Genomic DNA, 12205 nt, shown 5'->3' with positions numbered 1-12205 from the left:
CGAAAGCACAATACTATTAATAGTATTTATAGAATGGTGGTATCGTTAACAGGGAAAGATACAGTAGCGATTACAGAAACGACTATTTCTTTCGAATCTGTTAGTTGGTTTGATTGGCTACCTGATCGAAATTATTAGCCAATCAAAACCTTCTCAATGGAATTCAACCAATCAGATCGATTGTGGATCGGTTTGGTCGATTGCACTCCCCAAATTTGTATCAAATCGACAATAGCCAAACGAATTTCGAGTACAATGATACCTCATACGAGTACTAACTTATAATAGTATCGGTAGAATATCATGAATGAGTACAGCAGCAACTTGTGGCACTATTAACTGTAGTACCCCGTGTGATTGGTGAATCCTATGCTAAAAATATTCATTATGTACTCTGAGCATATATTATCAAACTTGAAAAATACGAGCCTTTTTCCACCGATGATTTAGAAATGGATTCCCAGGCGAAACTGCGTAGTACAAGGTGGCTTCAAGAGACCCCGGTCATCACTGCCGAATGCAGTAGTAAACGTCCACCTGTACAATTGGAAGAAAATAATTCCAAAACTGATAATTGATGGCTCCATACAAACTCTAAAATAGTTTGGAGTGCAACACTTGCGAGTTAGTAGGTTCATAGTATAACCTACAACTTGAGTGACTGTTCAAGGAAATACTTGTGAAAACATCACATGTAGAACGCGTTAGACATCGATTGTACCGTCCACGTGGCAGACTTGGCTCACCAAGCAGCGTCATGCCGTATGGGTTTATATATATTTTACTATTATTTTTAACTGTCGACTACTACATAGTGGTTGGTAGATGTGATGCCACCAAGTGGAATGCAATGTACATTTTAAACGATATTCGAAATCGTTACGGCAGGGCAAACCGACTAAACTCGACGGGATTCCCTCGCCATGTTTGAAACGCACGTAGGCTGCGAAATGCTCGTTTGTTTGCGAGGTATTCCGCTGACGTAGCTGCTGCTTTGAGGGCGTCATATGTGGCGATAGGAGAAAGATCCCCTTCTTCCGACTCGACTAACGCGATGGCGAGGCGTCCGAGCCGCCGCCGACTCAAGCGCGAGCTCATTTTCTGCTTGGAATTGACATCGTTGAGAACTTTCTTGGCGCCCTAGATGACGGTATATAAGTGAAGTGCTCGACAAGTATTGTAGATTTGGTATGGTCGATTTGATACAAATTTGGGGAGGTTTAATCGAATCGCGCCGACCAAACCGATCCACAATCGATCTGATTGGTTAAGTTTCATTGAGAAGGTTTTGATTGGTTAATAATTTTGAGCTCATCTGAAGTAGCCAATCAAATCGATTTAAATTCCAACGAGAAACCACTGAAAAATCACTCGAAAGCACAAAATTGTTGTGTTTATTCTAAACTGGATCGATACAACCAAATGTATTGCAGAAGGATTGAGCCAATCAGATTGCATGAAACCTTCATCAACGTCAATCAGTGTGTGACTTCAATTAGTGTGATTACAATCACCAAACAGGGCAACACTTTATATACAAAATTCACAGTACAAAGAATCCATAGATTTGGCGAATCAGCATAAAAGTCCAAATTTTGGGGAAAACCGACAATATGAATTTCCGCATCGAATCGCATGAAATGTCGCCGCGACATTTGATTGGATATTCTGAAATCACTTGCCTCTGATTGGCTAAAATACTATTTCTGTGTTCCATGTCCTTTCTGTGGAATATTTGTTAGCCAATCAAATGTCGCGGTGAAAGTTCTGCGAATTGGGAAATTCGAAGGCAGTACATACTACACAAGATAGACCTCGTGCTTACCATTTTGACGCCGCGGGCGCCGATCGTGTACTCGACAGAGGCGTCATCCACGGACGACAACCCAAACGTCCAGTTCAACGACAAGCCGGACGCACTTGTCCGAGTCGCGGACCGCGAGAGGGGAAACGGGTGCTTGGTCGTGATAAACGTGGCACATCCAGGACCTTCCACCCGCTGCATACATCGCCTGAGGGCGTCTAGCATAGCCCAGCACAGTATTGTGCAAGTTGTTCTAAGAACGAACGATATACGAACACACGATGCATGGACACGAACCGCGGAAACTCGTGGGGTCGGCATCTTGGACTTGACTCACGACGACGCCGCTGAGGACCACCTACACCCACCCAAAAGTCATTCACGAAACATATCATATGACATACACGACTAAGCCATATATACTAACTTCTACATACACGACGAAACCAAATATACTACTAGGAGGATACGTACAGACTGCTAAACCAACGAAATTATCGTATAAATATTGTGCTTTCGAGTGAAATGCCTTGTTGTGGGTGGTTTCTCGTTGGAATTTAAATCGATTTGATTGGCTACTTCAGATGCATTCAAAATGATTAGCCAATCAAAACCCATTTCTCAATGAAATTCAACCAATCAGATCGATTGTGGATCGGTTTGGCCCCTCCCCAATTTGTATCACAATACATGAGTATAAACCAAATGGAATATGGTACATACAGGAATAACTGTAAACACTAATGAAACCATCGTATACATACAGGAGTACACCAAATTGAAGGCTACCTAACTTTTGTATACATACAGTACTACACCAAATTGAAGGCTACCTAACTTTTGTATACATACAGTACTACATCAAATTGAAGGCTACATACAGGACGAAACCAACGTGATAACACGGCGCCTTGCAAACCACAGGCCACCCATCGACATAATTTGTCGCTGCACGACATGGACAGCGTTCGGTTCGCGGGTAAAATGTCCGACCGACCGGACTTGACGCGGGCGACGCCGATGGCATTGGAATGCGCCGTCGAGTCGGCTTGTTTGGCTCCGGTGGTGCGGCGCGGCACTGCGATAACGCCGTCAGGACGAGAATGGAAGCTGAGGAGCATGGAGTAGTAGTAGTAGTACCTGTGACGACCTCGTCATTGGGATGGTCCAGCTTTTGCTTTTTCAGTTTGGACTCGTGGATGACCTCGAGCGTGGTGTCGGTGAGGTCGTACAGGGCTCCATCACCACACGGCGCTTCGCTGATGTACATGTAGAGTTGACACGATGGTTTCAACCGTCGCCGGCGCTGTAACGGACCAACCAAAGTCGTACTGTCCACGGGTGCGAACTCGAAGATCGAGTCGGGGGGCATGTGCTTTTGGTCCTGGTACAAGTACCGAAGAAACGATCGTCGACAAACGGCCTCAGCGTGGCTGTCTGCCACGACAAAGCCGTCGCGACACAGTCCACTGACGCCCACACACTTGGTGCCTGTGCCCGCACTAAGCACTTGGAAGCGTTCGTGCGTGGCATCTGCATCGTCACCAATCTGTGTTTCGTGAAGGACGATGGCACTGAAGATGGTGTGCTCGTTCAAGGCATGCTTCTTGTCTGGAATCGTCTTGCGGAACCACGCCAACGCCGCCGCCGCCACACCGTCCTCAGTCGTGGCACTCATAGTACTCAGAATCCGGACAATTCATTACCATATCCGTACATGCCGATGATGAATGTGGACTTTTTACTTTTTGCCGATATGGTCTAAATATTGCCAAAATATCGAAGATTTTGGCATTTTTCGGGCATCCAGACTCATCCAAAGCTTACAAATCTAACACAAATCGATCGACTCTCGAATCAGCTGGCAAGACAAGTCCAAATTTCAGCGAAAAAGGACAATTAGGAGTTACACGTGACTGCATCCACTGGGACAAAACAGGGTAATAGTGAGTTCAAGATCGGGAGCATCGGGTTTACGTGGGTTACTAGGTTGTTTTTTGGCTCGCACTAGTCGTATGACTTTTGGATGCACTTTGGATGCAGCGTGGAAAGTACACTTATTTGGGCTTCTAAAAAAAACAATCAATATTGTGCGTCGAATCGAATCACGAATCGACGCTATTGGCTAATCCAATTTTCAGTGGATTTGATTGGCTCTTGCAGAAAGGACAATTGATTCGACAAACTTTGGAAGTTTATTGCGAATTCACAATGTGTACTTTTTAAGTGGGGTCGGCTTTTCCCGGGGTTCTCTCTACTTGAAGTACCAATGGACTATGGTGATGATTGGCCCTTTCATAGAAGGAATGTAATTGGCCCATGGTGATGACCATCTGACGGCCACACCGATGGCGTGTTCACAAGTGAAAGAACGTCGTGCCAGCCATGCCCTCGTCGAGAGATACATCATTGTTGAACACCCAAACAACCATGCAGTCGGCTGTGGCGGGTCGACCAGCATGGGTCAAGTACGCTGTCGTAGGCGGCGTTATCGTGGTAGCAGGTATCGTCGGTGTCGTGTGGAATAGCATCTCCGTCCAGGCCACACCAACCTCGTCCACAACCACGGAAAACCAAACCACGACCACGCCGACGCCAGCAGATATCGCCACGTCATACCCGCCACAGTATGCCGAGTTCTACACCTCCATGTTTGCCAACATGGACGCCACAGTGGACCCGTGCGAGGACTTCTACCAATACGCGTGCGGCGGGTGGCTCGACGCCAACGACCTCACCGACACGGATAGCTACATCGACACGTCGTTCTCGATTGTGAACAAGAACAACGACAAGATCATCCACGATATCATGGCCACCAAGCCTGACGTGATCGATCCGTTCTACCAAGCATGTGTGGCGGAACCAGCTGTGAATGGCGAGGCCGTGGCCGATGTGACCACGCAGCTCCGCCACATTGCCACACTCGATTCAGTGGACGCGTTGCTGGCGTATGCTGGCGCGTTGGCCGTGACCACCACGACCAAGTCGTTTTTGGACATTGACGTGGGCGTCGATCCGAAGAATGCCACGGTGAATATGCTGTACCTTTTGCAAGGAGGGTTGACGCTGTCGTCGGCCGAGTACTATGCCAACGCGGCCAAGTACTTTGGTCCTTTGAACGAGTACATTGCGAACTTGTCAGCCGCGCTCGACCACCACCCGTTTCAAACGAGAAATCATGGATCGGACATGATTGCCCAGACCATTTTTGACTTTGAAGCACAAATTGCCAACGTGTCGCTTCCCCGAGCGCAATTGCGAGACCCGTGGGCTACGTATCACAAGTTTGACCTGCAAGATGTCCACCCGTTTGTGGCGACCTACGTTCAAGGCATGAACCCATTGTGGGGGACCAACCAAACCGTGCCGGTGCTGGTTCCAAGCCCCCAGTTCTTGGAAGGACTGGCCAAGTTGGTGGCCAACACTGACTTGGCTGTGCTCAAAACGTACGTCAGTTTCCACTTGGTGCACACTCGCAGCCCGGTCTTGGGCGACACGTTTCGCGTGCTCACTCACAACTTTCGCAGCGCCACAGAAGGCCTACCGGCCGTCGAGTCCCGGCAAGTGTATTGCACGAACCTCGTGAAATCGTATTTGGGCGAGTACTTGGGCCAGTTGTACTTGGACAAGGCGTTCCAGCCGTCGGTGAAAGCTCAAGCTAAAGCTCTGATCCAGCAAATCGAAGACGCCATGACCGATTTGATCCATCAAGTGGACTGGCTGGACGCCCCCACCCGCCGCGTCGCATTGGACAAAGTCGCAAAGATCGCCAACTTTGTCGGTGGGCCGGATTCGTTTGAGCCCCTGCCGTTTCCCCTGAACGCAACCAATTTTTACCAAAACGTGCAAACTCTCGACAGCCTCGCCAACAACGCCACGTTAAACAAGCTCGGCAACCAAGTGGATCACACCAAATGGACCATGTTTGCCTTTACCGCGAATGCGTACAACGACGCAACGGCCAATAAGATGGTATTTCCCGCGGCGTTTCTGCAAAAGCCAGTTTACGGCGCGAGCGAGTTCCCCGCCGTGGCCAACTACGCGCGCATCGGAGTCGTGATGGGCCATGAATTGACTCATGGCTTTGACGACCGAGGCCGCAACTTTGACCCGTCGGGGCAGCTGGCCCACTGGTGGACCGCAGACGTCAAGGACAAGTTCGAGTCGAACACCCAATGCCTCGTGGACCAATACTCGACCTTCCCCGTCGAATCTCTAGATAAGAAGACTGTACTGGGGTACGTGAATGGTCGCATGACGTTGGGAGAAAACATCGCCGACAACGGGGGCTTGAAGCTGGCGTACATGGCGTACCAAAAGGCCAAGCAGGCCGACCCGACGATTGCTGACATTGGGTACGACGACACCAAAATGTTCTTCACGGCGTTTGTCCAGGGATGGTGGTGCTTTAAAGCCACCGACAACTTTTACACCAACTTCCTACACATGGACCCCCATTCGCCCGCCGAGTGGCGCGCCAAGGGGCCGATGATGAACTCGCTGCTGTTTGCCGATGCATTTCAATGTCCGAAGGACTCCCCTATGAACCCGGCCAAGAAGTGTGTCGTTTGGTAGTACTATATGTAGCGCCGTCAGTTCACGAAAGTTAACGAAATGGCCTTGTTGATCACATTAACGTGACGGATCAGTGATCAGCCGAATGATCAGTGATTAGCCGAGAGTCATTAAAACATGAGGTGCGAAATCTCTCTAATACTACGTAGTAAAAAATTGAATCTGTTTCGTACTTCGAAGTATTTGTTTCGTAAATCGTTATCCGTATATTTCGGATAAATGATTCCATAGATTGTAAGCGTCGGCGACAATTGTTATTTCCTCGTCCAGCATGCAACTACCGGTACAGTACAGTACCAAGTGCAGCACAAGGATTTCTTTATACGAATGGATGAATTCGTAGAATGCCATTTGAATACCATATTTCCCTCATCTTCTGGTGCAAATTCCGATTCAGACCATAAATTGCATTGTGGGCAATACAAATTTCAATATAATTGAAATATATCACTTCAAACTGTAAGGAGAACTTCCTATTGGATACAAGCACATTTTGTAATAATGAACACTAAAAGCCCTTAAAATCCCTACTATTATAGTAACGTTAGGCCAACAGTAACTACTTGGACACTCCATCGATTACTACGCATTTCATTCCAACTCTGCCAGCGATGAAGCGTGGACACAACGACAACAAAGTATATCCCGTTCGTATATTTTGGACGCTTCACCATTCTGCCTCAACAGACAAATCTACCGGTAGTCAATGATCGTCGGATAGCAACGATTCCCCACGTCACCTTTCACGACGTCCGACTTGCTTTGGTTGATCAATCTTTGGGAAAGGTAACCCAACGCAATTATCCCTGGGAGAGGCAATCCCAACGCCGTTGCCCTCGAAAGTCAAAACTTTGTTAGCAAATTGAGTCAACGATTTTAAGATTTTCGTGCCGCGGGTACGGATGGTCGACACGGGGGCGAAAAAATCAGAACCAGCCACTTCGATGGTCAACACGGGCTTCTTGTACGTACGGTAGAGGAAGTGTACCTTTGTGTTACTATTCTGACTAACCACTAAGCTACAGATGCAGTGCTTTTATGGGATAGAGTAATTTACAATAGGGAGATTTCGCAAACGTGCCATTGCCATATCCAGATCCTCTCCAAAATCATACTATATGTACGGCAGACCCTCCAAAAATAGTTTTGCTTGCAGTAGAAACCGACCATTGTACGGCTGACTCTGCCATTGCCAGATCACCGTCCAAGCACCATGCCAAGAGCTCCGAGAAGCGCCGCAACATGAAGAAGACAGAGCCCTGCTCATCCAAGTTGCAGCTGACCGCCCTTTTGCTGCAAAGAAGAGCCAACTCAAAAAAGCCTGGCAAGCTTGGCAGGGACCCTCGTTGCCTCCGACAACTTTGACCGCGTTGTTAATGGGAAAAGGGTGCAAAACCGTTTTTTGTTCATTGTCGAGGAACACCGCAAGTTCGTTGCAAAGTCAGCCAAACTGTCCGGTGCCTCTCAGGAGGAGAAGGACAAGCATGTCCTTCTGGGTGATATCATCTGCTTGCTGGAAGACATGAAGAATGAGCAGCCAAGTCGACCGCAAGAGCATAACGAAAAGGACAAGGTTGAGAAAGGTGGCCTTCTTGTCCGTGAGATGGCGATGAAGACGATGAAAAGACGAAGCGAAGGTGAAGGCGAAGAGAAGACGAAGACGAAGCTACATGCAGGTGAGAATCGCCGTGACAGTCTTGCTGCTGCAATTGCGGCGGAAAGCGAACGAGAGCTGGCCAGTCGAGCGAATGAATTGGAACTTAAGCGTCAGAAGCTGGAGTGTGAAATTCACGAGCGTTAGTTGGACCGCGAGGATCGTAAAGCGGAGCGTGAGCACCAATTGGCTTTGGCGAAAGTAGAAAGCGCAAAGTTGTCAAACATCATTCAAGCTTTGCTTGAAAACAGAAAGTGACCATGTAATGGCATTACTAGTATTCGTTAAACCAACCGAATCACATTGTACTCTGGCGTAAGATATTCTCAGTGTTGGAGGTTGCATTCCGAAGTAGGAGGATATTTGATTTCCTCCATTGTAGCAGAAATTGCAATTGGTCATGAACATGGCCAAGAGCACGATGGTTCCAACGTTGGACAGCATGATATTTTGGAGTACAGGTTTTCATCACAACAAAATTTGTCACTGTCACAACGCATTTCGTCGTTCTCACAAGAAAGTCGGCGTGGAATATAACCGATCATGTGGTAAACTGTTTTCAAGTTAACGTGATCGACCATTGATCAGCCAAATTTTCAAAATTTTCAAACTAAAATATCTCAATTGGTTTTCATGGCATTTCATTGAAACCAACATTTCCGGAAAGCTGACGGAAAGCTCTTTCGCGGCATATTCAAATGTATCGATTTAAACAATACTTGGCAGGCCGAAAAAATGTCAAAGTTCGGCACTTTACACAGTCGACCAATAGTTGGGGATTACGAAAGTAATAGCCGGATAATCCATAGGACTGCGAAACAAATAGTTTCGTCAGAGTTTCGTAATCCCAACCAATCTAATTTGAAGTATCTTACTCATTGTATGTGACTGAACAATCGATTGAATTGGTTGGGGTTACGAAAATTCTACGAAACCCATTATCCGGAGGCGACTCCTCTGACACCCGACACTTTCGGGCTTCGTACGTGGTCACGGCAGGCATAACAGCTTCGTGATTGAATCTCATTCGCGCTCCCGGGATCCAAGTCTATGATGGCATCCCTTGGCAACTTGCCAACGAGATCTGTATGACCGACATGAACAACGAATGCTGACATTTATGTTTTGTAATGAGCTTAGTATGCGTCGAGGAGCCCGGGCTCCTTGAACTCCCTTGTTCGGAAATAGATGCCCCAACTCAACGTGGCAGTGACGGCAAATATCGGCGGCGGCTGTGCGTTGTCGTGATGGGCCAGTTGACGTTGCCATGATGGCTGCTGCCAACGACCCGGCCATGGTGGCGGAAGCCTCGGCGCTCTTCCACGCTGCATTTCCGCCCCAGCATCACTCTCGGCCAACTTGCGCTCGATCGTGTACTGCATCCACGTGCGCACATCGTCCGAGCCCAACGCTTCGTTTGCGCACCTCCTCCAGGTGTTCGAAACCAGCGACTTTATCGATGAAAAGCTGCATGTGCTGGGCGCGCTGGGCCGGTTTCCGTCTGTGAAGCTCTAAACCCGCGCGTTGGAGTGGGCCATGGCGGGAGGTGTCCGCAGCCAGGACATCCACAGCGTTTTCGGCAGTGTCGCAGCCGACGGGTCGACTGTCGCATGGGAGTATGCGCAGGCCAAGTGGGACGCTTTGAGCGCACAGTACTCGCAGATCATCGTGTGCCCATCGCCAACTTCCAGACGGAACAAGCCGTCACGGCGGTCGAAGCGTTCTTGGCCGGCCGCCCCAAGGCGCGTTTGCCCGCCCACTGGGTTTGTTCTTTGAAAACATCCGCACAGGGGCTGCCATGTACGCCCGCGATGTGACACCGCTGGCGGCGTGGATCCAAATGCTGCGATAACAAGGATGTAGTTGCGGTCCAGTTGTGTAACACTACTCGGAGGGAGTAGTACTCGTAGTGCGTTGCAAGGCACCATGTTGCGGTAAATGACGAGTTTTGGGGTTAGTACATAGTACAGTGTAGTTGACCAATGGACGTATAAGGAGGATGTTCATGTATATCACGGTGGACTGAATTTGGAGCTGGTTCGTACATACTAGGTAGTACACACTGCGCAGTTAGTTTGCGGATGGGGCCGATAGCTGGTGTCCCCCCGTGCTGTTAGGGTCACACTAAGCTCAGTACTTCGATAACGTTATGTTATTACTAGTAGTAGTTGCAACTGGCGATGCTGTTAGCAATTACTTGAAGTTTTTACTTCGAAGTACTTCTATTTCATAGAATACTCCAAGTACTTATATTAAATCAAGTCCGGGAGGGTTTCGTAAGAGTTTTCGTAACTACCCAATAATCAGACATTGATCGGCCAAAATTTACACTTGAATTAAGTATTGAAAAAAGTTGGGTCAATTTTTCGCTCCAAAAATTCAAATACTATGTCTCAAAGGTTTACTAAATTTCAACAGGTATACGTATTCAGAGTAAGAGCTGCAAGTATTGTTCAACGTTAAATTGTTTACCTCCATCATATTATACAGGTAAAACTTATCACAAGGATTTATTTTGTCCAATGAAACATCGTATTAATTTCTATTGGACGAAACACCTTGGCCGATCGATGGTCATTTGGCCGATCAATGGTCGATCACGTTATAATGTTTGCGAAGGTACTGTATCCCAATTTCAGTCATGTCCTGGGGAGTTGAGGGTGTCAAATGTCAAAATATTGTCGGTGAATTTGTCGATGATGGTAATAGCTGATCTAAGTATAGGGTAGCGGCATACTGTAGTCCTGCTGCATTCAACAGCACCCAGGGAATGAGTACAACGACTCAGCCACAAGGTGTTGCAATTGAAGCCTGGTGGCCACGATTCAATCGTGCACAGTGTGCTTCAAGCCACCAGTCGCCCTAGGCGAAACTTTGTCGGCTTGTGGCGTAGGCCGAAATTAATCGTACGCCACAGGCCGACGCAGCTCCAAATCAATGTGATCGTTCTGGTCTTATTGCGCTGTTTTGGCACGAAATCTGGTGTAGCGTAGCTATATCCTACGTAGTAGATAGAATGCATTATGTTTTACAACATCAGCTGAAGACTGCGAGGGTAGGAGCCCTTCTCTGCAAGTGTTGGCCGGTGCTTGTGGGCCTGAGACTGCAAATTGAACAATGAAGTCTTTGTAACTTGTGATTGGCTATAAATTATGTAACCAATCAGAGGGCATTGTATTTGGACACTCGACAAGGCTGAAGCCCGATGGTGGGCTCGCTGCCTCTCCATGCCTGACTGCTGTAGTTCCCTTGCATTGGGTATACCCTTGTCGAGATTAATCTTAGCTATGATGGCAGCAGTTGCTATGTAGCGGTCATTGTGCTCATTTGTGATGGCAGCGTCACACACAGCACTTTAGTAATCCGCCATGAACGTGAGCTACCTTAGGCCATTGTGGTTGTACTGTACAGTAGTGGAGAATAGAAACCTGAAGCTTGCATGAATTTGAGTTCACAATGCGTCATACAATATTTGATTATGTGTTTACGTCTGTGCGCTGTACCTTGTGTGAATGAGCTCAACGACAGGATATGCAGTAGGCGCTACCAGTAAAAGTTTGGACTTAACTGTGAGTCGTGGGGTACCACATGTAGAAGTCTACAGTAGCCCCTCACGTCATTATGACTTCCTCGTAGTGTTGATCGTTATAATTGCTGCGATGCTGCGATGTGCAACCCATGCATAGTTTACACCCTGCACGGCCCTTCGGTACCCTCCACAATAGTTCCGTTCCACAGCATCCCCCCACGCTACATACATGGTTAAAACGAATTCTCTAGAAGTATGCGATTGACTGTGACTGTGAGTGTGTACATTGCACACTCCGGAGTATTTGAGTAGAATACAGAATGCGCATTGTCTATCGGGCTGGGGGGGCAATTATTGTGGAGAGTTCTACAGAAGGACTGTATAACGCTAGGGTTTGTTCATGCATCAAAGGGAGTGCATCAAAGGGGTGCACATCGCTGCAATTCTAGCGATCAAAGCTGAGTGACAGCATCAGTGATGCCTAGCATTTCCGTTCGACAGTGCTCAATTTCCAAACTTGTACAGTGGTTGCTGGTAAAACCCGGCCAGGGCAACTCTCCAAAATTTAAATAAATAACCAAAAGTAGGGATGTATGATTCTGTGTTTTGATTGGATAACTTCATGGGAATATTCGATAAC

The 12205-nt window shown here is 47.6% G+C and overlaps 4 protein-coding genes across 4 annotated transcripts; 2 read left to right on the top strand and 2 right to left on the bottom strand.

The window, feature by feature from the left end:
• Positions 1-799: 799 nt before the first annotated feature.
• H257_10530 (hypothetical protein) lies at positions 800-3557 on the bottom strand. The gene is made up of 5 exons (XM_009837103.1): positions 2945-3557; positions 2686-2882; positions 2102-2162; positions 1826-2022; positions 800-1140 (listed from the first exon to the last, which is right to left on the bottom strand). The coding sequence occupies exons 1-5, from the start codon at positions 3480-3482 to the stop codon at positions 880-882; spliced, it is 1254 nt and encodes a 417-aa protein (XP_009835405.1). The 5' UTR covers positions 3483-3557; the 3' UTR covers positions 800-879.
• Positions 3558-4234: 677 nt separating this feature from the next.
• H257_10529 (hypothetical protein) lies at positions 4235-6439 on the top strand (the record flags this gene model as incomplete). Its single annotated transcript, XM_009837102.1, has 1 exon — positions 4235-6439. One exon carries the CDS (start codon positions 4235-4237, stop codon positions 6380-6382), a length of 2148 nt encoding a protein of 715 aa, XP_009835404.1. The 3' UTR covers positions 6383-6439.
• An 887-nt stretch (positions 6440-7326) lies between these two features.
• Positions 7327-7747, top strand: H257_10528 (hypothetical protein; the record flags this gene model as incomplete). The annotated part of the gene is made up of 2 exons (XM_009837101.1): positions 7327-7346; positions 7579-7747. 2 exons carry the CDS (start codon positions 7327-7329, stop codon positions 7745-7747), a joined length of 189 nt encoding a protein of 62 aa, XP_009835403.1.
• A 1252-nt stretch (positions 7748-8999) lies between these two features.
• Positions 9000-10054, bottom strand: H257_10527 (hypothetical protein). Its single transcript, XM_009837100.1, has one exon. It carries the CDS (start codon positions 9962-9964, stop codon positions 9548-9550), a length of 417 nt encoding a protein of 138 aa, XP_009835402.1. The 5' UTR covers positions 9965-10054; the 3' UTR covers positions 9000-9547.
• Positions 10055-12205: the final 2151 nt, after the last annotated feature.

Source organism: Aphanomyces astaci (genome assembly GCF_000520075.1).
Source record: "Aphanomyces astaci strain APO3 unplaced genomic scaffold supercont1.29, whole genome shotgun sequence".
In the NCBI taxonomy this organism is placed as follows: Eukaryota; Oomycota; class Saprolegniomycetes; order Saprolegniales; family Verrucalvaceae; genus Aphanomyces; species Aphanomyces astaci.
This window is presented reverse-complemented; position numbering and strand designations above follow the sequence as displayed.

Excerpts from the sequence above, each read along its gene's own strand:
- H257_10530 (XM_009837103.1), bottom strand. The coding sequence starts at position 3,482 with ATGAGTGCCACGACTGAGGACGGTGTGGCGGCGGCGGCGTTGGCGTGG. Across the intron at positions 2,883-2,944 it reads CAATGACGAGGTCGTCACAG|TGCCGCGCCGCACCACCGGA; the intron begins GTACTACTACTA and ends GCGTTATCGCAG. Across the intron at positions 1,141-1,825 it reads GCGCCCGCGGCGTCAAAATG|GGCGCCAAGAAAGTTCTCAA; the intron begins GTAAGCACGAGG and ends ACCGTCATCTAG.
- H257_10527 (XM_009837100.1), bottom strand. The coding sequence starts at position 9,964 with ATGGTGCCTTGCAACGCACTACGAGTACTACTCCCTCCGAGTAGTGTT.